General features: G+C 41.7%; 1 protein-coding gene and 1 long non-coding RNA gene across 8 annotated transcripts in view; one reads left to right on the forward strand and one right to left on the reverse strand.

Moving 5' to 3' along the window:
• Positions 1-25,441, forward strand: part of LOC116560285 — a 148,178-nt gene that overhangs the window by 80,708 nt on the left and 42,029 nt on the right. The gene's annotated exons all lie outside the window — the stretch shown is intronic.
• HMCN1 (hemicentin 1) overlaps positions 20,457-25,441 on the reverse strand; it is a 528,603-nt gene continuing 523,618 nt past the window's right edge. For all 6 annotated transcript variants that reach the window (XM_032291619.1, XM_032291616.1, XM_032291617.1 and 3 more), the window contains 2 exons: positions 23,420-23,546; positions 20,457-21,907 (listed from right to left, as the gene is read on the reverse strand). In XM_032291619.1, coding sequence (XP_032147510.1) covers positions 21,541-21,907; positions 23,420-23,546 — 494 coding nt within the window. In that variant the 3' untranslated portion in view covers positions 20,457-21,540. The remainder of the gene's footprint in view (positions 21,908-23,419; positions 23,547-25,441) is intronic.

Genomic DNA, 25,441 nt, shown 5'->3' on the forward strand with positions numbered 1-25,441 from the left:
CCATTATAAAGAGCACTCCTCCTCCTGTAGGTCGCCTGCATCATTGACGTTGGAGGCTGGGAGGCTGTAAGGGGCCAATACAGGTTCCAGCTTGTCCTCTTGCTTCCAGTGTGTCATCGCTCTCCCTCACCTCACAACCATCTTTCCTTTCCGGACGTCTTCCTTGCTGACCTCAGGCTCGGCAAGAAATGTGAAAATAGCAACAGAAAGTCAACTATTTGACCGCTGTCACAATTGTGCGAGACCAAATCTGTATGATAATCTCCTGTTACATATATGACTTCCCAGTGGGTTCCCTTCTCTGATCAAAGCATGATTGATACAGCTGGTATATTTTGGTGCCCGAGTGTATAAGCCAGATTTTCTTTCTCTAGAAATGTTTGACTCACAAGAGTTATAAACTAAGGACCTATATGTATTAGCTAGGCAAGGGGGCATATATACCTAAGGACCTAATTGTAAGTCCGGCTAATTTTTGTATTTTTTGTAGAGATGGGGTTTTGCCATATTGCTTAGCTGAAGGACCTGTATTGATGTAACAATCCTTCTGATCAGGGGAGCTGGCAGAAAACTTAACAAGAATCTGAATATAGAGAAGTGGGTGCTCTACCAAGTATGATGACTTTCAAGATTTCTTTTCCTATGTATTTATCATCTTACTCTGTCTGATAGTAGTTTCATTGGAATACAAATTCTCTACTGAATCTGTGATAGAGATATCCTTTTAAAACATAAAATAAGAGGCAGGCCAGAAACCCTGGAAAAACAATTGAAATTGCCTTTGATCTATGAGCTAGGCTGGCGGATTGTGCTGGGTGGTGATAGAAGTCTGGATTTTGGAATCATGCCAAATGAGAATCAGACATTTATTGCTGTGTAACCATAGACACGCCACTTAATTTCTCTGAACCTTGGTTTTTCTACCTGTAAATTCTGAAAATATGGTAAAATTTTCAAAAATGAGTGTGAAGACTAAATGAAATAACAAATCAAGGTGAAACTCACACACGTGAGTGCAGAAGTTGCCACGTATTGCCATATCCAATAGTTGTCTGTGCATGTTTCACCTCTTTTCCAAATTCGAAAACGCCTTTGAGGGTAGGACGGTGCTTTCTTTCATCAGTGTTCCCAATACTGTGTGAGGTGTTTAGTAACTGGCATGCATCTGGTGCATTCTCAATATTAGCTGTGATACAAATGAATGAACATCTAGAGACACATCTTTACTGCTGATATAGCACAATTCAACCTTCTCTTTTGCGATCCCAAATAGGTAAGCCTAGCTACTGTGTTTAGAAAGTCAGGAGTGGTGCATAGGTGAATGTCTGAGGATCACTGTGTCTGTTACAGCGTTAGGTTAAGAATTTGTCATCTGAAGATCTTGGAATGCCTGCTACCTGCAGTTATAATGTCTCGCCAGTGGGTGTCACCCTTGGAACACACAAGTGTGCTTTCAAGCTTGCTTTGAGAAGGCCAGACAGACACTCCACAGATGTTTGCTCCTTTCACCAGGGTGGTGTGGGAAATGTTGTTGATCTCCAGATGACATTCATCACCCTCCACGCTGCACCTTCATCCAAGGGTAGAAAGAGCACTTGCCGAAAACTTTGCAAAACATGCCTTTACCTGTGGGAATGGCGGTCGTTGGTGATGGACTTCGGCAAATGCCTTGTGGTGAATTGATACCATTGAAAAATGATGTTTGGCTGTAATAGCATTGGCCTCTGGAAGGGAAAACAAGATTCAGGCATAGGAATGGAAAGCTCTCCTTTCACTTCTGCATTGGTGTTTGCTGTTTTGTTTGTACTTTGTCAATAAATCATTCACTCAAAAGTAAAGATTAAAGAATAAATTGTTTGGCAAAATCTTGGTAGCATAATTCAGGGAAGCAAGATCCTGCTTCCTTGAATTGTTTGTCCTGTTACTAAGGAAGTTACTATTTTGAAAAAAAAATACTGAACACATTCTCTGTAACATACTGCTTTTCAAAACTGGTTTCTCATCAGACATTAAATCACATTCATTTATTTCAGTATTTATTATGTACCTAACTGTGTGTTAGATGTTGTGTAGTTACTAGGGCATGGTGGCATTAAGATACAATTTTTAAGAAGAGAACGGAGGCCGGGCATGGTGGCTCACACCTGTAATCCCAGCACTTTGGGAGGCTAAGATGGGAGGATCACCTGAGGTCAGGAGTTTGAGACTAGCCTGACAAATATGATGAAACCCGGTCTCTACTAAAAATACAAAAATCAGCTGGGTGTGGTGGCGGGCGCCTGTAATCCCAGCTACTTGGGAGGCTGACACAGGAGAATCACTTGACCCCAGGAAGCAGATGTTGCAGTAAGCCGAGATCACACCATTGTACTCTAGCCTGGGCAACAAGAGAGAAACTCCATCTCAAAAAAAGAAAAAGAAAAAGAGAACTGATATGAACTAGAGTTTTTTAGAGAAATACATGGGCTTCAAATTATGTGTCTGGTTTCCAGTTTATGGGTACAAATAGGTAAATTTATCATATAACTATACAGTTTATAATTTTATCAGAGTAAAAATTTCTTGTGAAGTTGGTGAAATTAAGTGCTTTCTACTTGGGAGTGTAAATTATATCATCAGAGCAATTTGTTGACACATCTCTGAAACCTCAGGAGTTATAATTTTTGACCCAGCAATTCCAGATCTAGAAATCGTTCTTAGATGACAAACAAAGGTGTATTAGAGAAGTATGTACAAGAAAGTTTTAGTAAGAACTATGTATATTGGAGAAAAATCAAAAGCAAGAAAGAGGAAATATAACAGGCACCCCCTTAGCAGAACAGCGTTGCCAAAGCACAGAGAGCGTGTGCCCTGGAGCAGCCTTCACCTCTGGATTGCTTCCTGCCCCTCATGCCTTTTGCAGGGTCCCCGGCAGGAAAATGTCAGGCAGTGGGTTCTCTTCCCCTTGACTTTCAGGAGGAAGGAGTGGGTATGGCGCTGTGTGTCAGTAATACTGTGTGCAGTGCAGGATGCCCCACAATATAGGTGGAGGTGGGCATTCAGTCAGGGTGGTGGCAAAAATAGTAAGGGAAAAATATTAGAGAAAGTTACAGAGTCTGAAACCCTTTTGGAAGGCCTAGAGGTTTTTTTCTATAGTTCTTGGCTGAAGGCAGCCTTGTCTCCTTAGTTAAATAGAGTAGAAACAAAGGAATGTGGGGAGTTTACTTAGCTTATTTACTCATGTGGTCTTAAAACTAACCTTTGAGCCAGATGGCCCTCTTGGGGGGAGGTTGACCAAGGAGATTACCCTCTAATGGTGTTTGCTTTAGGTTTGGAACCTGGCCTTTAATCTTTCTCTACAAGTGTGTTGACTTAGGGCCTCTGTTATTAAATCTATACTGAATTAATGCAGAGACGGTGACCTAGTCAGAGTTCTGTAGCTGTGCTCTCTCTCTCTGTGAGTGGATCACAACCCCCTAGCCCACTTGTCCACTGGAAATTTGTGTCTGAGAGCATTTTTTCCGTTGTGCAGTTGGATCTGTGTAACAGACCCTGGCAGGTGGAGAGTTGTGCGTTTGCCAAAACCCAAAAAAAGTTGACTACAATAGACACAGGGAGGTAGAACTTCTCCAAATCCTAACTGGTTTCAGTTCTGTCCATTGACAAGAATGAAATTCCAGTTAAAGAGGAATGGACATGGTTAAGATGAAATTACAGCATGAAGATGGTTGAGATTCGCCCGGCTGGCTGCATGAGCTCAGGTTTCTAGGATGGGACATATTAAAGCCTGGACTACTCGCAGAACTTGCAAATGAAATCAAGTTAGCTTCAGAGAGTTCTGTTCAAACAAACAAAAAAAACAACAAAAACATAGGGTGGTGCTGGAAAATGGAGCACAAGTAAAGATTGCTTTGATTTTCTGAAGGGTGAAAAAATTTTGGAAAATATCCTTTGAGCCAACAGGTGAAGTATCTTAATTCTGCTTCACGCCGGGGGATAGCTGGGTGACCTCAGGTTCCAGCTTCTCCTTCTGACCCCGTATTAGTTTCCTAGTGCTGCCTAACTGTGTACCACAAACTGTGTGGCTTAAAACAACAGAAATTTATTCTCTCACAGTTCTGAAGTCCAAAGTCGAGTTGTCAGCAGGGCTGTGCTCCCTCTGAAACCCACTGGGGAGATGCCTTCCCTGCCCCTCCCTAGCTTCTGGAGGTGGTCGCCAGGCCCTGATGTTTTTAGGCTTGCAGCTGAATCACTCCAATCCCAGTCTTTGTCATAACTCAGCACATTTCCCGTGTGTCTTCTAAGGACATCAGTCAGATTAGGGCCCACGCTAATGACCTCATTTTAACTAGATGATGTCTGCAAAGACTGTATTTCCAAATAAGGTTATATTCAAAGGTACTAGCAGTTAGGACTAGTTGGCATGTCTTTTGGGGGACATAATTCAACCCATAATGACACTTTCTTTCTTCTTTTCCTTTATCCTTTCGTGATCTTATTCTGTCCTATGTTGTGTGGTCTATTTCTCATTCTGGTCTATACCTTACATCTGCCTCTGTAACTTCTACCACCTCCAAACTCTTCCCACATTTATTTTTGTGAGAGGATTATTTCTGTTATCCATCCGTACTTAATTTGAAATTAACAAGTATAACCAAAAATGAATTAATTTTTGGGACATGGTTTCTTAAGTGGCACAGAGCCTGAGATGGGACCTCAGTACTTGGTTGGACTTTAAAGTTTTCACTCCTCCTTTCTCAATCTCAGCTGCCTCATATGTACAATGATATCCACACTTTCCAGCTTGAAAACTAATCATATGTGTGACAAACTAGGGTAGCCAACAATTCTGATGTGGGCCTTTGCTAAGCAGCAGAGATTAGGGCAGGCTGAAACCAGCCCTCCTGTTGGGCACACTAGGACCTACAAATGAGGACCTCTAGTGTGTCCTCATTTCCCTATTGGAGTAGACACATCATCAGTCCCTCTGTCTTGTTGTTTGTGACTCATCTTCAAGCTTTGTTCAAACCTGACATCTGAAGCTACCGCTAAAAGATGGAGGAACTGTAGAAGCAGAAGTTTCTTTTCAAAGAGACTGCTAGGCAAAAAGTCAAGCTCAGTCTGCAGGTCTGGTGACGGTTTCTGCTGCATATCAAAAGATGCCTATTTTTAATTTCCATATCATGTTGCCAAAGAGGTAATAATAACAAAGTGCGATTCTGTAAAGGAACAGCCCTGCCTCAAATGCATGTCCTTCTTTGATCCAACCAAGCCAGATGATAGTTATTTTGCTGTCAAGAGAGCAATGACAAAAGGCCAGCCAAGCTGCAGTGTTTTAGCTGGGTGTGTGTCAGCTGAGGACAGATGCCTGTGCCTCTTCAAACTGGAGGCTGAGAAGGCTCAGTTTCATTTGTTCAGAATCCAGATATAACTATTGGTATGCAAAAATCAGCTTATGGGATCGAAGCTCCCAGGTTGTGAGAAAGACTTAAATGTCTCTATGTTTTCACCTTTAGTCTGTGGAATAGTATCCCGCAGGCAGGAAACGGAATGGATACAGGGAACCGTGGCTTCTTGTTCATTCTCCTTCTCATCTGCTTTGAATGAAAGCGAATTTTGTGCTACTTGCAAATAAGGCTACTTATTTTTTTTTTTAAGAAACATTTCCTAGGGTGTAATCAGATAATTTGAGTTGTGCTTTATTTGAAAGTGAAGCAAAAAATTGCAAGAAAGATAGTACACCATTTATCTTGATAGTGTCAGTTTAGCAAGCTGCATCCTCACTTTTAACCTTCCTCAGTAAGTACCTGGGAACTGTGCCTGCCTCGTGTGGTGGCGTTCTGAATGTGCCAAGTGCCGCTTCCCACCACAGCTCTTCCACTGAGCAGCATGGGTACTTTGATCTCAGACCGGGAATGAGAATTGTTATGAAGCCAAACACCCATATTGAGTTGTGGCGTGGACCATGCTGGCCGTTCAGCAGCCAGGTTCAGGCTTTGTGTGAGAAGCAATGGTTAAACAACCTCCATTTCCCAAGGGAATTATGTATTTTTGAGCCAGTCAGTCCTGATTTTCTGGTTCTAGGAAGGCCACCTCTGGTCTCCTGAACCCCTTGCTAAGGGTCCTGGTACACTTTCATTTAGGAAGGATGAGGCTAAAACTTATCAGACTCCACCATCTAGAAAAGTGGCATTTGCTAATATTCCCCTAAAGAAAACAAATGGACTCTATCATAAACAATCTGTTCCTAAATTTTCTCTAACAATCCTCAATTTGGATAAGGACTAACTACTTAGGGTTGGTGTCATTTTGTTCAGCCTTTCAGCTTCTCTCAAAACAAATTCTGTTTCACATTACTCTGGAATAAAGTCATAACTTCCTAAAAGAATTTATGGGGACCTTCATATTTTTGTATCTGCTCTATTCTCCAGGCTTCTAGCCATATGGAACTACTCACTCACCTCTGAATCTAGTGACCTCTGTGGAGATGACACTTCCCCACTGAGGTGTTTCCTGCCTCTTCCTCTTCCTTGCCACCTGGATAACGCTGGGCCATTCCTTGCACTGTGGAGCAGAGAGCAGAGAGGTTAAGAGCCCCTGGTAACCTGGTTCTATATCCAGGCTCTGCCATTTACCATCCACACGACTTTGGGCAGATTACCTCACTTTCTATGCCTCTGCTTATTTATTGGGGATAAATTACAATATCTACATCAAGGGGTTTTGAAGTATGCAGTAACGAATTTAGGTAACGTATGCAAGTTGTGTAGAATTGTGTCTGGCTCAATAAGAGTTAGCTAATATGATTAAAATTCGGGTTTTTGCTTGGCTGCCACGTTTCCCAGGCCCTTTTAGTCTTGGATTAGTGCCCCTGCACGTGCTGTACTTGTACCTGGTTCGATTCTTTATCGCAGTATCCTGGTGAGGGAAAGAAGTCTCTGCTGAGATGAGCTCGACTGGTCCCGTTTGCAGCTGTCACCACAGAGTAATTATACTCCATCCTTTTTACTCGCTCCTGTATCGAGTACTCCAGTCACTTAGAGAATGCCCCTTAATCCCATTTAGAAAAAAGAAAAAATTCAGGTCGCTGCCAGCACTCATTTAATTTTAGATAAACACGCTCTTTGAGGCGGAGGCAAATCTGACTGATTTTCAATGTGAAAATAAAATATAAAAACTGTTTTTGGAGTTATTTCTAAACAGAACTAACATCAGAATCATCTGGATCATCAGAATGGTCTATTTTGGAAAAATCGGAGTCAAAAAAAATTCTTCAGCCAACAACAGTTCCGGAGCCACGTTAATATCACGCCTAGGAATGCTACATTTTCTAGGACTGGACATTTCCAGCAATTGAGAATCGCTATGTTTTGTTAATGGAAATAACACTACTAAAAACGGAATGCTATGAATAGAATGATGTCTTTTGCTTCCAAAGTGGATCTACTAGAGCGATGCGAAAATAACAGTAAAAGTGAGATATTTCGTGGCAGTTACCTTGGGGTAAACGCCGCAGCCGCAGCACCACCGGCATCCTCGGGGCAGAAGAAAAAAGGCTTACATTCCCAAACCACGAACCCTCAAGGATACCACATAAAAAGTTGAGCTTTCAAAGCAGGAGAAGATGAAAACCATGTCTGTGAAACATCCCATCCTGTTCTTTCCTTACCGGGCCCAAGGCACTTCTTTTTACATGCTAATTTGCTACTGTGAATCTGGGAAGCTGTTTCATTGCTTTGGCACATGTCACATTCTTCCCCCGCCCCCATTTTCTCTATACAAAAAGGATGGGATGCCTTGCAGAGATCAGGCTGGTGGAATTTACTTTGTTGTAGACCTGTGTCCGGCATGACTGCACATGCAGTGATAAGGATTCAGATGTGCAAAGTGCCCAGACAGGCTCACGTCGTCACATGTCTTTTACTGATGCCCCTAATACCACAGTCCATGTGCTGGAAATGCCACGGGACACAACAAAATCTTGGTCTGTAGCAGCTATGATCATTTGGTGTTAGTAAATCCGTGTTTTTCAGTGGACTTATTAAGAGTCAGGGGTCTGAGAGGCCCAACCAGGAACACAGAAAAAAGATGAAGCCTCCAGCCACCCTTCCAAATGTTTTCAGACATCAGGGAGTGAAGTTCTGTGTAGATCAAACAGCTGGGAACATTGAACTTTTTGTTTGCCATCCAGATGTTTCTATGTACAGGTCCAATTTCTTCAACGTTACTTTGTCTCCTTGGCAACGAAGCAGCGGATCCCTTTAGTACCCACTCTTCCTTTCCTCTCATTAAATTTTTCTTTTAGTTTTACTCTGTCCTTCCAAGGTCCTGCCTGTTCCTTTTAATTGTTAATTCCCTAAGCAGTTCAATACTGCAGTCCACACAACCGTGCGCACGGAAGTGTTAAATGAACATATCGTCGCATGGCAGTCAGTCAGCATTTTAAATTCCATTAGCAACAACTTCAGAGATCTTTGATGCGGAGTAACAGATTCCATCATGAAGAGCTTCTGAGCAACTTTCAAGTATCTTTAGTACCCAACATAGAAGGTTTCCTTCTTTCTCTTATGTAAAGCCAGGCAAATCAATAAAACCCTCCTCAGTGACCCCAACTGTATTAGACATATGTATATTCACCCATACGTTTATCAAACATTTGTTCTGGCCTGCTGTATCCCAGGCACTGTGCCACTTCTGTAAGCCCAGGAGATACGTGATTAACAAATGCATTGCTATGGACTTGGAGGAAACGTATCAACAGACAGTTACCATATACTGTTGTTATGGACTGAGTTGTGTTCCTGAAAAACTCATATACTGAACCCCTAAAGCCAGTACATTAGAATGGAACCGTATTTGGAGATAGGGCCTTTAGAGAAGCGATTAAGTTAAAAACAACGTCATTAGGGCAAGTCTTAATTCAGTCTGACTGGTGTCCTTACAAGACGAAAGGTTTTGGACACACACAGAGACACCAGGGAGATGTGTGCCACAGAAACCCTTTGCAAGCCAGAGAGAGAGAAGCCACAGGAAGAAGTTAACCTGCTTTGCTTAACAATCTTGGACTTTCAGCCTCCAGAACTGTGAGAAAGTCAATTTCTGTTGTTTAAGCCACTCAGGCTGCAGTATTCTGTATGGCAGCCCTAGCGGAGTAATACAGCCGTGTGGAGTCCTAGGTGGGTACGAGGAGGAGGAATGAGATCTAATTGGGATTGGAGATAGAATTCAAGAGAGACAAGAAGTAATATCTCAGCTAAGTGTTAAAAGACAGATTTATAAGCAGCATGTACATTTTAAAGGCATCTTCTGTCACGCTTTTGGCATAGAAGAATATATTCACATTGAATAAGAATTCAGCAGTACACACATTTCCAGCATTTCCGTGGGCCCTTTCTATTAAAGTGTAAAAACAGAAACATCTGATTGAAGAAAGTAGTTTCCAATGTTTTTAAAGGGATGTCCAACCTTGGTTTTAACTGACATTATACAATATCCTCAATAGAGAAAACGGATTTAAAATTATTCCCATTGCAGTGTGGGTAGTGGGGCCAGGGCCCATCCACTTAGCCTCACTCCCTAAAATAATGCACGGGGCACATTTGGTTATCCCAAGGTTCTAAGGAGAGTTATTTATCTAGATAGCACAGGGCAGAACCCTCTCCATGCTAAGGTCAGAGCTCAGCTCACTTGTAGACAGAGACTGAAAACACTTTCCAAAAAAAACAGATGAGCTTTCATGTCAGATGTGACCTGTCCATGGAGGCCTGGCATGTCGGAGGACAGTGTGGGGCCACCTGGGCTGGGCTGTAGTGATGACTTAGAACAAAGAAACAAAAGAAGGACCACAGGGAGAAAAGCACATTCACTGCCATTCTTGGGCCAGCGGCTTCACCAATACCCGTCTCATTGCCTGGTTTTGCGACAGTACACGTTTTTGAACTGGTACACATTCCTAGAAGAGTGAGTTTTGAGTAAAGCTTTAAAGGAGAAAGACGCTCCATTTGTTAGAAGGAAGTACAGTGGGAATTAAGGTTGTGGGACATGAGTAAGATGGCTAAAAATGGTTGAAGGACTGGGATATAAATTAGCCTGAAGGTCATATAGATGTAGATCTTTAGGAGAGGTGGACTCCTGAGTAGATACAGAATCAGTTAGCAGAGACTCTCAAAGCCCATACTGAGGATTTTTCATATCAATTCTAGATATTAGCTGTTTTTCTAGACTTTGGACCTTGGGCATGTTTCTGAGCTATGGAATGTGCTTTCTTCATCTTCTCTGATTGCCTGGTTTTGTGCTCACTTTTACACTTTGTGAATACACTGACTCAGATGGTCTCTTTATTTCTGATGCTAAGTCTTTTTCTAAGCTATAAGCTTTGGTTACGTGTTCACGTGCCTATTCTAATTTGATTACCAATTGGTTTCCTTGACCATCAACTCTTCTGTAAATCTTACTTACCCCTCTACTTGGATCTCTCATATTTGTGAACTTCTAAGGGGCCTTACCTCTTCTGACCCCCAGTTTACCCTTGAAGAAAGGGGATTGCTCATACGATGGTCAAGTACAGGGATTTAATGGGTCTTGGTGCTAAGCGATGGCACATGTAATGGGATGAACTGAAAGGTTAACAGTCCGTGTTTCTATCTCGTGTATTCTTTTTCAGTTTTCTCCCTTGAGATTCCCAAGTGCTCTTGAATTCTGTAGTCCAATGGAACTGTGAGAGACACATTTCCATGAAAAGGGCCAGGAAAAAGGACCCTAAAAATCCCTTAGTCTGATTTTCGTGAGGACCCTGGTTCTACCCACAGTATAAGCAGAAGGCATGCTAATTTGAGAAAAGCTTGTATTATTGATTGGGGCAAAACACTGAGCTAGCAATAAAAAGCATGTATTTGTCTGAGCTTTGCATATTTCTCCATGTAAACTGATTGTGACTGGGTGGCAAACAGTTGGCTGAGGATCTTGGTCACTGGCTTAACATCTTCTGTACATCACTAGCAAGTACCATTAAAGGCCCCAAGACAGACAAATCCTGATAGAAGATGATTGTTACTGAGCACAGGCTGGCATAAAAGGAGGGAGAACTGATAAAGGGGAAGCAGCTGACACAGCGAAGGTGGTAAACGCCATCATGAGCGCTCAGATGGCAGACTTGGGGAGGGAGGATCATCCAGAAACCTCTGTAAAGAACTTCCAAATTCCCAGGCTGCCTCTCTGAGTAGAAAATCTGAAACAGAGTCTTGGCAGAGCCTGGTGATTGGGAAATGGCAATCGCTTTGACCAGTTACATGTTGAACGGCTGCTCTGGCTTGGCAGCGAGCTTTCTGTCTCAGGAGAGGCGATTACACACTGAAAATGTGGCCTCAGGGTGTCCCGTCCAAAGACCCCTGGAAGGCTGCCGTTCATCAGCAGGCTGGTCATCAAGCGTCACTTGACATTTTGCAAATGTGCCTTAGATACCTGGGAAAGTCTGTTGATATATTCCGTCAGTGTTCCTGCAGAGCTGGAACCAGCGGTGGCCAAAGGGACATGTGAGGCACTGCCTCTGCACATGGAACCACTTTGTTTGGGAGCCCAGGCCAGGGCACGACGAGCTTGTCTCCTTCCTGCTGTCTGACTCAGAGGCAGAGGCAACTGGAAATAGCAGGACATGGTAGATCAGAAGCTTGAAAATCAGACATTCTGGGAGCCTGCAAACCAACAGAACAAGAACAAAGGGCCTCAGTACACAAGGACAGCCCCTACCACCAGAAAATCGTGTGGGAACTAAAGGCTTTCTGTGTGTCCTATTGTTCCCTGCAGAATGTCTGGAGAGAAAGAAAGCAATCATTTCACTGGACCAAAGTGTGTTATTACCATCAGGAACATTCTTAGGGTGGCTAAAACACAGGACTTCTTGGAACGTGAGTCAAATACCACCTTCTGCCCATCTATCTATGGACGCTCTATTACTCTGTGAAATCAAGTAAAAATGAACATAAGCTTTAAAGAGAAAACCTCAACAAGAAAGGGAGAAGAGAGTATAAGCCACCCCTTTCATCTTCTACTGACAAATAGTAGGGAGTTGGCGTGTTGCTTGAATGAATAGAAAGCCATGTTTTGTTTGCTTTTTTTAAAGGTAGCTGGTAGAGTCAGTCCTTCCTCCTGTCCACGTGTCTTTCTATTGGAATCACCTTCCCTGTCCCCCTCGACACCAAGGCCACTTTTTTATCTTCCACCAGCCAGAACAGCGAAAACACGGGACCCAGGGCAATCTTACCGTTTCAAAGACAATTCTTCAACTTGCAGCTCTCTTTATCTCTAGAGCCTGCGTAGTTCCTGGTGTGGAATAAAAAAAAGACAATGTGATAATAACTTAAAACAACACTGTCCTAGGGACTGAGAGGAAAACATGTATTTTGATTCTGAAGTAAAAGCTGGTATTATTAATATGCTCATTTCAAATAGAAGTAAACTGAGATTTATACAGGTTTACAGAGATTAATTTGCCTAAGATTATATTGTTAGAGAGTGGAGCTACTTGTGAATTCAGATCACCTGACTTCAGAACCTATGCTTGCAACCATTTTTTCTTCTTTTTCTCCTCCTCCTCCTCCTCTTCTTCTTCTTCCTTTTCTTTTTTTTTTTTTTTTTTTTTTTGGAACTGAGTCTCACTCTGTCACCCAGGCTGGAGTGGAGTGGCACCATCTTGGCTCACTGCAGCCTCTGCCTCCCGGGTTCAAGTAATTCTGCTGCCTCAGCCTCCTGAGTAGCTGGAATTACAGGTGCATGCCACCACACCTAGCTAATTTTTGTTGTTGTTGTATTTTTAGTAGAGACAGGGTTTCACCATGTTGGCCAGGTTGGTCTTGAATGCCTGACCTTGTGATCCACTGGCCTCAGCATCCCAAAGTGCTGGGATTACAGGCATGAGCCACTGACCCAGCCCTTTTTATTTTTTTAAAGAGAGGGTCTTGCTCCATTGCCCAGGGTGCAATGCAGTGGCATATCATGGCACATGACAGCCTCAAACTCTTGGGCTCAAGTGACCCTCCCCACTCAGCCTACCAAGTAAGTAGGACCACAGGTGCACACCACCATGCTCAGCTAATTAAAAAACCATTTTTTATGTGGGTAAAGACGGTATCATTTCACTATGTTGCCCAGGCTGGTCTTGAACTCCTGGGCTCAAGTGATCCTCCCTCCTTAGTCTCCTAAAGTGCTGAGACACCATCGCCAGTCCAACCATTTTTGTATGATTCAAGAATAGTATTTATTTTCCCAAACTGATCTACAGATTGGATAAAATTTCTCTCAAATTCCCACAAGCTCTTTCACAGAAATCGATAAACTCTAAAATTTATATGGAGATGCAGGGGACCCAGTGTAGCCAAAATAGTTTTGAAAAACAAGAATTAAAGTTAGAGGACTTACCCTTTCTAATTATAAAATTTACTCTAAAGTTACAGTAATCAGGTTATGGTCAATTAAGTTTTGACAAAGTGCCAAGGCAATTCAGTGGGAAAAAAAAATCACCTTTTTCAAAATAAGTCTGGGATAATTGGCTCTACATGGACAATATGATGAATTTAGCCCCTTCTCCCGTATCATACACAAAAGTTAAATGAAAATGTTTGATAAATATAGGAGCTAAAATGCTATAACTTTTATAAGAAAGCATAGAAAATCTTTGTGACCTTGGGTTAAGACAAAGATTTCTTATCTAGCACACCAAATGCACAATCCATTAAAGAAAAAACTTAATGAAATTGACTTAAAAATGAAAACCTCTGCACTTCGAAAGACACCATTAAGAAAATGAAAAGACAAGCCACAACTGGAAAAGCATATTGGCAAATCAGTATCTGATAAAGAACCTGGATCTAGAATATATAAAGAATTCTTACAAAACAACACAAAAAAGAGAGGTGAAATGGGCAAATTATTTGAATAGACATCTCACCAGAGAAGATATCCCAATGGCCAATAGCACATAAAAAGATACTCAACATTATTAGTCATTAGAGGAATCCAAATTAAAATGAGATACTACTCTGTACCTACTAGAATAGTTATAATAAAAAAGACAGTAAGTATCGATGAGCATGTGGAGAAACTGGAACCCTCATGTGTTATTGATGAGAATGTCAACAGTGCAGCCACTTTGAAAAACAGTTTGGTAATTTCTTAAAAATTTAAACATCAATTTACCAAGGGATCCAGCAATTTTACTGCCAAGTATCTGTGCAAGGGAGAAGAAAACATGTCCACACAAAAACTTACACATAAAGTTGTTTGTAGCAGGATTATCCATAATAGACCAAAATCAAAAAACCCCTCACATTTGTTCATCAGCTGAGGACGTATAGGGTCCAGCCCTGTAGGGTTCTGTGAGCCCCTCTCTGCTGGTGTGGAGACAAGAAACTAGAAATAAAAGACACAGACACAGAGATAGAGAAAAGAGAGTTTGTGCCTGGGGGTCCACTGCCAGCCAAAGCGCGGGGACCTGCAGTGGCCCTCAGTGTCTGGATGCTCTGACTTTTATTGAGTACAAAGCAGGGGCGGGGAAGGTAGGATGAGGTAATGGTGGCCAGTGACAGGGTCAGGTAAGTCACGTGTCTTGGAGATAGGGGGCCCAAGACTTTCAAGTAGCCGAGGCAAGGAAAAAAGCTAATGTGTCAGCGCTCTTTGCATATTTGTCAGAAATATCAAGGACACTAAGGTTATGTTCCTATTTTAAATTCTTATCTTTTAAGAAAAAGAGAAACCAGGTGCAGAAGCAGAGCGTGAGAGTGGACATGGAATGTGACCACTGAAACACAGCATCACATAGAGACAGTTAAGCCCCAGGATGTCTGCGGGCCTCCCTGACAGCCGCCAGGCCTTGCCACAAGGGCTTGGAGAAGCAGAGTTTTCTCCTAACTCCCCCAGGAGGGAGATGTCTCAGTCATTTTGGACGTCTCCTTCCCTAGCTGGCTAAACAGCGGGCACCCTCCCAGCGCTGGCACTGCCGCACAGCCGAGGTGCCCTCCAGCAGCCCTTATGTGGGCATGACAGAGGGCTTAGAGCATCTTGCCTTAGGGTCACTTTGTTCACAATGTCACCTCAGTTCCATGCTTCATAACCCAATAGTCATTAGTAAAATTAAAGGTTATATTGAGTATATATCTTTATGATTGTAAGTGAGTAACTGTAAGATTATATGTGATTTCTAGATCCTTGAGAAATCGCCACACTGTCTTCCACAGTGGCTGAACTAATGTACACTCCCGCCAACTGTGTAAGAGTGTTCCTAGGGATAACATGGGGAAAAATGGCCAGATATAGTATGCACCTAAAGTTAAAAAAAAAAAGATTATATATGAAAGGAATAACTATGTGCCCACATTTCTAATTCTTTTCTAAATCAATATTTATGTGAGAACAGGCTGAGGCTTCAGATCCTTGCCATGGCACCTGCGGGGTTTCCCCTCTACAGGATGGATAAATAAGAGTGGTATATGGCTGGGTGCAGTGGCTCATGGCTGTATTGCTAGCACTTGGGAAGCCAAGGTGGAGGGACCAATTGAGGCCAGGAGTTCAAGACCAGCCTGGCAACACAGTGAGATCCTACTTCTACAAAATATTAAAATAAAAATTAAAAAAAATGATGTAGCCACACAATGGAACACAATTCAGCGATAAAGAATAAAATACTGATAATACGGATAAACTTCAAGAATGTTCTGCTAAATGGAAATAGCCAGACACAAAAGGCCATATATTATATGATTGCATTTATATAAAAAGTCCAGAAAATCGATTCTTGGTTGTCTAGGATTAGGGGTAAAATCAGGGAATGACTGCAAATGAACATGATGGATCTTTCTGGAGTCATGGAAACATTCTAAAATTAGATTGTGGTGATAGTTGTACAACTTTGTAAATTTACCAAACATTGCATTTTATACTTAAGATGGAAAATACATGGTTTTAAAATTGTATAACCAATTAAATCTGTTAAAAAGAAGTTTTCCAATGGGTAAATGAATAAGACTTCAGGCCTTGAATGTTTGCTTTTTTGGTCTGTTACTCATTTCATGGTTTTAGTTGTTGCTGGCCTAGAATCCACCATTTATTTTTTCAGACGTGACTCAGTAATATCAGCTCCATTGTCCCAACTAAATTTATCTACTCAGAAGTTTGGATTATGGGCAAATTGAGCCATGTACATTCCCCACTCTAAATAGACTTAACACATGCCATTGTCACTGAATATTCAAGTTATCTGATCTTTATTATTCTCTTAGCATTTATTATTTTCTTTGCCAATTTTAGTACAGATGCCTTGTGAAGTCTTTTTCCGACTCTTCTTACCTGTGATTTCTCAACTTAATTCTTCTTCTCAAACTCCCAATTTCAAATTGCTACCTTTGTTTTGGCCTCTATTTCAAAAGTAGAGACCATCTAGTGTGACCTAATATGAACTCTCTTAACTTCTTGTCTGCATAGTGACAGATATATTTATTTGTAGCACAGTTGCCATTCTGCACATCCTTACTTGAGTTTGGCAATGTCTCTCCTCTCTCTAATCCTCTAAATCTTTAGCTCTGCATCAACTTACATATGTTTTTATTTTCTTGTGTTTGTGTGTGTTTAAATGCAGGCCATTGGACACTGATTGAATACTGAGAGTCACATGAATGCATTGGAGCCAGAAAGGTTTATGATTTTTCAATGTCAGCTAGACCTCTGTCACTACTAAGTCATCCTTTAGATGTCTCTGATTTGGTCCATCTTCCATTTTCCATAGGAACCATCACAAAAATTTACCTCTATCCTTATCTCTCAAATGCTCAGCATATGGCTGTATTTTACTCACACCCTTGGCAACCTACCTTTCACTTCACCTATACTTAGGTTCTTTCCGCCATTTACTCCTGTGATGGACTGAATTGCATCTTCCCAAAATTCATCTGTTGAAGCCCTACTTCCAAAGTGAGGTTATTTGGGAATAGGACCTTTAAGGAGGTAATAAAGGTCCTTTGCTTTGCTTTGATAATTGTATTAGTCCATTCTCACATTGCTTTGAAGAAAGACCCGAGACTGGGTAATTTATAAAGAGAAGAAGTTTAATTGACTCACAGTTTCACATTGCTGAGGAGGCCTCAAGAGACATACAATCATGGTGGAAGGCACCTCTTCACAGGGTGGCAAGAGAGAGAATGAGAGCCCAGCAAAAGGGGAAGCCCCTTATGAAACCATGAGATCTTCTGAGAATAAATTCACTATCATGAGAACAGTGTGGGGAAACCATACCCATGATTCAATTATTTCTACAATGCTCTCTCCTGACATGTGGGAATTATTAAAATTCAAGGTGAGATTTGGGAGGGGACAGAGAGCCAAACCATATCCATTATGATAAACTTTGGGTTCCTTTTTATCTTAATTCAATCCATTGATTAGTCAGTGATCCTTGCAGTTAGTGTGTGGGGTAAATATTAGTTACAGTGCTCTGTGCTAAGAGAAATGCAGGATAAGGGATGAACCAGATCCAAGGCTCTTGCTGTCTAGTAGACAAGAAAATGCATGTGCCAAGCAATCGTAATACAAAGCTGAAGGTAAGAAGTGTCAGATGAGAGGTACAGAGAGAGACTGACTTAAGAGACAAAAGAGTGGTCTTTGTTAAAAAGATTAGGGAAGACTCTATGGAAGATCTGGCATTAAATAGGGCTGGTCTGCCAGTTGTGAAGACCGTGGGAAAAGCGCAGTATCTGGGCCAGAGTGTCAGAAAGCCGGGGAAAGTCCCTAATGGCTTCCCTTGGCTACGAGAGGGAGTTCTCCAACCCCTTGCACTTCCCAGGTGAGGCGATGCCCCACCCTGCTTCAGCTTGCCCCCTTGGGCTGCTCCCACTGTCTAATCAGTTCCAATGAGGTGAACCTGGTACCTCAGTTGGAAATGAGGAGATCACTTGCCTTCTGTGCTGCTCTTGCTGGGAGCTGCGCACCGGAGCTGTTCCTATTCGGCCGTCTTGCTGGAAATCCCAAATAATTGTTTAAATAAGGAGAGGAGTTTTTTTATACTCAAACAATTAGAAGTCCTGGGGTAGTTATTCCAGTGCTGAAGAGTGGTTCAACAAAGTCCTATAAAAGGTTTCAGCTCCTCCCTGCCTCCCTTCCTCCCTTTCTTCCTTCTTTCCTTCCTATAGGCCTATCATCCTCAGAGTGGTTGCCTCACTGTTGCAAGATGCTTGGCAAATATCTGTCCACATTCTGAGCATGGGAAGATTGAAAAAGGCAGAAAGCCAAACTGGCATGCCACAAAGACTATCCCTAAAGCTATTTCCCAGAAGCTACACCAAGTGATTTCTGCTTACATCTTGTTGGATAGAATGGAGTCACATGATCACTGTAACTAGAAGGTTGCTAGAGAGTAGGAGGCGTGTGGTTGGGGTGTGGATCAGCCATGTGCTGGATGTGTAAAGGCGTGTGGTTGGGGTGTGGATCAGCCATGTGCTGGATGTGTAAGTCTGAGTTAGCTGTGAGGGAGCCAAGTGAAAATGTCAGGTAGCCAGCTGAACAAATGCGTCTGTCTCTTGGGAGTATCAATCTTTGGCCTACCTGGCTCACCCAGATGAACTGAAATGTGAAATGATAAGTTCTGATAAGTGTGTTGTTATCCTACCCTGCAAAGCATGCTCCCGTGTGCACGTGTGTGTTTATGAAGGGAGAGTGGGGCTTCAATATGACTGCCAGCCTAACAGCTAAGTCTGCAGGCTGGTTAATGTAAAGAACGAGAACAGGTTTTAGAGATGTGGAAGGCTTGTACACGCTGAGGTCAGCAGCCTGCTACAAAACAGGTCAGAGCCATAGACTATCATGTATGCTTTGAGCTCAGATTGGGCTGTAGTGAATGATAAAAAGATTTAACCCAGTTTGTAGATCAGAGGTAAACTATGACCTGCAGGCTTAATCCAGTCAGATTTTGTAAATCCAGTGTTACTGGCGCACCTATTTATGTGCTGTCCATGGCTGCTCTCATCCTAAACAGCAGACTTGAATAGTGGCAACCGAGACCACAAGGCCTGAAGGGCCTAAAATATTTACTGTCTGTATCTTTATAGAAAGTTTGTTGACTCTTGGTGTAGATCATACTTCTGTTTAGGTTAATATCGGATTAATTATACTGTAGGTAGACTTCATCTGGTGTATAAGGGATTGAATATGAGTTGAAGATTACCTATTAGATCTCTCATTTGCCCTCTTAGTTTCCTTCCTTTGAAGACCTTCCCCTTTCTGCTAGTCATCCTATCTGGGGTGTCTGGAATTTACGGGCTCAGAGGACTGTCACAGCAATATACAAGATGGAGGCTTCCTCCTCGCAGCTCCGCTAGAGGTGATGAAGGAGGTTTCACCACCCTGCCCTGTATCCTAAGGAAACTTTCAGGTTTGGTGATTGATCTCATTGTTTCCTCTGCTCAGCCACTGGCGTGCTTAGGACAAGTTTCAGGAAAGGTTGTAAAAAGTACTTGGTTAAAGTCAAGATTCTGGCTGGATCTTCTGGCTCCCCAAATAGGAATTTCCAAACCAAATACTATAGTAACCAGGAGTCTGTTCCTACTAATGACTATGCAGTAGCTCACGTCTGGTCACTGCCCTGTCAGTTTCTAAGCTTGTAGACTATTGGACAGAGGAAATGAGCAAAACTAATGTGGTTTGACTTTAGAAAGAAGCTCAATGGTCAGAGTGGGGTGTTGGAGTTGTTTACCAAAGTAGTTAGTTGTAAAGTGTCCTTTCTAAGGATTTCGGCATGAAGCTACGTCTTGACTGTATTATATCAGCATTTCCCCAAGTGTTCAGTGAGATGATGTATTAGGAAAAAAACATTTGGGATTAAATCCTGTAAATGTTGGCTTGAACAAATCCAACCTTTCACTACTGAACTTCTAAGATCCTTTAATTGTCAGTGCTGATGGAAAATCTTTAATAGGAGGACATGCTATGCCGTAATTTTCACACTTGTTTGATCACGGAATGCATGTGACTAAAAACATCTTTACTAGACCAGCATTCAGTAGAACATTCTTTGGTTAACACTGATTGAGTCAGTCACCTGCCTGACAGTTGGATTGTGGAGAGGATATTTTTTTCTAGGTTTCTTTGAATAATGTGATTCCAGGTTAAAAATCCTTCAACCATAGGTCACAATTAGGCCTTCACTGGCTTCATCTCACAGGCAGGAGATGAATTCACTTGAGATGAGATAAAAAACACTGTTTAGGTAGATGAAAAAACTCACGGAGTGGCAGTCACGACAGGTAACGTAGAGCCTTTCTGCCACCAACTAGCTGTCTTGTCTAAGTTACATAAAAGTTATCTCTGTCATAGGATCCTGACCTATAAAATGTGAGTAATAAACTACCTCTATCTCAAGGGCTGTCATGATGTGTATGCGTTTATGTGTATGACTTTAAATTTAATCCCTGTTTACCTGTGAGGAAACAAATTTTGGGTTCTTCAAAAGGTTATGAAAAAAAGATGTGAAAATTTATTTAGGCTGATTTTAGCGTAACATTGTTTTTTTATAAAATAACTTTATAAAAGAGTCCATCAAGATATTATATAGAAAATGCACACTAAGATAATATATATACACTTCATAAAAATAGAATACATCTTGGCAATTGCTTAGAGTCTATTACCACCATGTACAGTGTATTGACGTTTAACATTTATGTTAATTTGAACATAAGAGATTTTATAAAAACCAAACCTGTCCCACTGGTATTTTTAAAAATTGTTTTCATTGACAGGAAAATAAAAAAAATCTGGAATGTAAAAGAAGTATGAGGCTAACTGGATGGAAGTTTGTATTAAAATGTTAAAGTTCTATGCCAGGAACAACTGTCATGAGGGCAAAGTGGAATTTTTTTCTATTATCATAAGTGGTTCAGCCGATTTCACAAAATCACTGAAAATAATATCCTCGTTCTGAATGTTCAATCAAGATAAGCACTTTATAGGATCAAACAAGCCTTCTGGTAGCTGTACTACATTTTAAAAAATGAGTAGTGTTTCTTTTCTCCTTGAAATGAAAATAGGTAAGTCCTGTTATAAAGTATCAAGACTTACAAAAATCTCCATGAGTTATAAGCTTTGATCAAAACACGTAGTAATCAATTTTATGATTCTAAAAACAGTCAATACTCAAAAACTCGATTTGACTTAGAATCAGTTGTTTTTGTTTTATGTTGTTTGGTTTGGCTTTAAGGAAAACGATCTCAGGTACGTTGCTACTAAAGATGGTTTACATCACTGATATGTCCTGTTAGACGTTCAGAATAATCTTTGGGAAGTAACTGCTCCAGTGTAATAAATAAAGAAAATAACAAGGGACTTTTCTAGACCTTACTACAAGATATGACCATGGTGGGATGATAAAAATACCTCAGAAGTACTAAGGAAGGCCCACAAAACAAGAGTGTAGCACCGCTGTCAAGTTGCCAAGATTGCAACTGCTCGAGAGAGAGTGATCTGGAAGGGGCTTGATTGCCATGATTAATGCAGCTTAAGTATGTGGAATAGGCTTTGGAGAGTCCCTTAGTATGGATAGGCAGACACAGCTATATAGACTATGAACGTGGTCTGATATTCAATGGTCCCATTGGCACTGTAGGAGGAGGCTCGGACCCTCATGCGGTAGGTCTCTGCTTCTCGTAGTGGTCGTGTTGTATACACCACTCCTTTCAGGTTCTCATCCCTCAAGGCAAAAGGAACAGTCTGTTCCTCATCTACCATGAGGAAAGTTGTCCTGGGATGCATCACTCCATCCTGCGTGTATGCAACCAGCCGGATTAAATCTTGATTGGTGGCTATTCCAAATGGGAGGGAGACAAGTTTGTATTCCAGCGCATATGGGCTCAAGGCACATTCCAAATCATTGGGTGGACAGTTCTTGAGGCAGAACCTAAGGACAACAGACATATGAAGTACACGCAGTTATCTGGAAGCAGAAGGAGGCATGATGCAGGTGGTCATGAGCCATGAGACTTTTAGGCACTGCATGCAGGAGGCAGCCTGACTAAAAGCAGGAAGACAATCATGCTCTGTGTCACTAACTCAAACCAGACACCAGATGACTATGTGGAGATGCTGGTGTGAAACCAAATATCTTCTATCTTGCAGCTCCATTAAAATCAGAAGTATCTGAGCCAGTGAAGTAAGTAGGAAAAAGCCACAAGAAGTATTTTCTTTAAAATGAAAAGTCAGTTTTGGAAATTAAAGTGTCTGCATACATATTGGAAACATGTACTTCTTAAAGAGGAATATAAGCTACATTTAAATTATGTGGTATCTATCCTAACACTGTTTGAAAGGTAAAATAGAATATATTTTCTTTATTTTTCTAAAAATAATAAAAGGTCAATTGGGATTCCCGGTGTGGGAGGGGTACTTTCTTTTATAACTGTCTTTCACATTATTTTAGATTTAAAAACTTTATTTTTTTTACCAGAGCATACAGTGACTGCTTTTTGAGTCATCATGACTTTTAAATTGTTTGCCAGAAATCGATGGTAATAAAGAGGGGAAAAAATGCCCAGAGGACCATTTTATGAAGATAGGATTCTTCAGTCATAGTATTTTTAGAGGTTTCGTTAAGTCTATATTTTCAATTTTCTCCTTCCGATTCCAAGTCCCATCAGACCAATTGCAAACAGGTTTTTGGTGTATTCTGGGCAGCCCACACTTGACTATGCTGCAGTAACTTGGTAGGCATTACCAAGAAGAAAACAAATGTGAGCCCCAGTCAGTATGGTTTCAGAAACACCTTCCTATTAGCAGGGTCTATCCAAGAGGAACATTATCACTTGTTGTCAATCACCCTGTTAACTTGGGACCTGGACAGACTACAACATTTCTGGAAGGGGAGACAGAAAATAGAAGAGTAGTTTATTCAGAATGCAGAAAAGGCTGTTTCAGACAGAGGAAATGTAAGTGAGATGATGTATGAACGGGCAGACAACTGACTCATCCTCACTCATCTCCGTTCTCATGGAGTGGTGAGTCAGAGCAACAGCAGAAGAGGTGCTTCATGGCGGCCTCTCAGTGCTCAGAGCCCTTACCGCCCTGAGGCAACACAACAGAAATGGAAAACCTCAAAGAAAGGCAGGCTCTATCACTTCATAAAACAGTGCTGCGGCGCCACAATGAATTCTACATGTTACGTGGTGGGTTATATGCTGGGAAGACTGCTCCAGGCAACATTGGCAGCCAGGAGTGAGCTTGGGCGGCAGTGGCTGCTGCAGGAAAAGCTCATTATTGCTCATTCATTGAAGGGAATACTCACTGTAACCCCACATCCTCCTGGAGTTATTGACTTCCTATGAGTTACACATGACAGCAGACAAGGTTTATGTTGGTCAAGGAGAGGGAGGAAGGATTTTCAAAAGCATGTCTGGGATGAGAAGGCAAGACATACCCTGAAACAGGATCCCGTTGGTAGTTGGGTGGACAGGGTGTATCAATGCACTGGTAGCTTCCTCTCATGTTGAAGCACATGCGGTTGGGCCCACAGCGCACATTCTGCTCCAGACACTCATCGATATCTAGGGATAGCACAGGGAACATGCAGCATCAGCAATGGGGGTGAGAGGCGGCCATCACAGCAGACACTGGGACGTGTGAGTGGAATGTGGAGGGCTAGCATTCCCCTCCCATGAATGAACTTAGTCACACCTAAGCTCCTTCAACCACAAAATGGGGATCATGACACCTCATGGGCTTGTTTCCCAGACTGCCTTAAGCACACATTTATGTGAAAGGACACCAAAAAATAAGAGCCATAAAAGCAGATGGGAGCTATTAAGAGCGCTCTGGTGTCTTTTATATTTGGAAAATACAGTGCATTTGAGTTTTATAAAGCAAGTAATATTTTAAATATACTATGAACAAGACAAAAATTTAAAGGATAGTTGTAAATATTTTTTGCAAAGTGAAGAATATCCTTAAAATGTGAGTGATCTGTGCCTAGTATTTTGTTTTATAATGTCAAATTGTTGAGTGGAAAATAGGGTCTTAGATATGAAAGGAGTCGAGTTATAAATTCAGGAGAGAGGGTACAGGCTAGTCAGATCTTGAGAAGAGAGAGAAAATACACAGGATCAAATGAGTGGCCAAGCCACTGAAACGTAAGCTGATCCAGTGGAGCAGTTCGCCCGGGTCTGGACTGGGCCCAGTCCATCTTTGGTTGCTATGGTGTGGGGTGGTGTCCTCGGGGTAATGGTATGGGGAACACATGGAAATGAAATAATCTTTGTTGTTTTTTACACTATGTTGTTAGGTAGACACACACTTCAGTGATTCCTGAAAATGAGTGTTTTTGAGCCACAATTCTTAATTTGGGGTTTATATTTGAGCATCCAGGGATCTGAATGAAAATGTTTGTGTGTAGTGTGTGTAGTGTGTGTGTGTGTGTGTGTGTGTGTGTGTGTGTGTGAGATAGAGTGAGAGAGGGAGAGAGGGAGAGAGGGAGAGAGAGAGGGAGAGAGGGAGAGAGGCAGAGAGAATGTGAGATTGATTGATGGATGGATTTTATGGAAAGAGAGTCCGTGAAGTTCAACACAGTTTTTAAGAATTTGAGATCCCAAAGGTAAGAATGGTATTTTAGAGAATAGTTTTCATGCTGGTGCATCCTCATCCCCTTGATGATGCATGAATGTTTTCTAGCAGTGTGAATGGAGGCGAATATTTCAGGGAATCAGTTCTCATATTCTCACTTCCGTAACTCTCCTCTCTAAAGTCAATTTTCCTGAGAACATCTCAGGGCCTGGAGGTGTCTATTCCTTTCTCCCTGTTTCTACTTTTCTTCTGATTTAAAAAGACAGGTTTCAGCTAATCTCAGAGGATAAACAGAGAGTAAGAATATTGGTAATAAAGACTGATGGGGCAGGCCTTATTTTATCATGGCTACAATCCAATGGTCTTAGCTCTTTTTTTTTTTTTTTTTTTTGAGATGGAGTCTTACTCTGTCGCCCAGGCTGGAATGCAGTGGTGCAGTCTTGGCTCACTCTAACCTCTGCCTCCTGGGCTCAAGTGATTCTCCTGCCTCAGCCTCCTGCGTAGCTGGGACTACAGGCATGTGCCACCACACCTGGCTAATTTTTGTATTTTTAGTAGAGAGGGGGTTTCACCATGTTGGCCAGGCTAATCTTGAACCCCTGATCTTAGGTGATCCGCCTCCAGTGAGCTCTTCATTTTACATTAGATTTCAGAAGTGGGTTGGCTGGTATGGGGACACCTACTAAATTTTTGTTTGAACAGAAAAATTACCTTGAACTATTCTGACAGTAGATCTGATTAATTTGACAATGAATACAGACTTTCAAATTACATAGTGTGCATCCTCCATTAACCAAGGGATTTAAACCTACGGCTCTGAGTTTTGATGAAAATATATTTAAAGTCTGTGCACATTAACATAACAATCTGATATCAATGCCAG

The sequence above is a fragment of the Sapajus apella genome, unplaced genomic scaffold, assembly GCF_009761245.1.
Source record: "Sapajus apella isolate SASKATOON/1434 unplaced genomic scaffold, GSC_monkey_1.0 scaffold25, whole genome shotgun sequence".
NCBI lineage: Eukaryota > Metazoa > Chordata > Mammalia > Primates > Cebidae > Sapajus > Sapajus apella.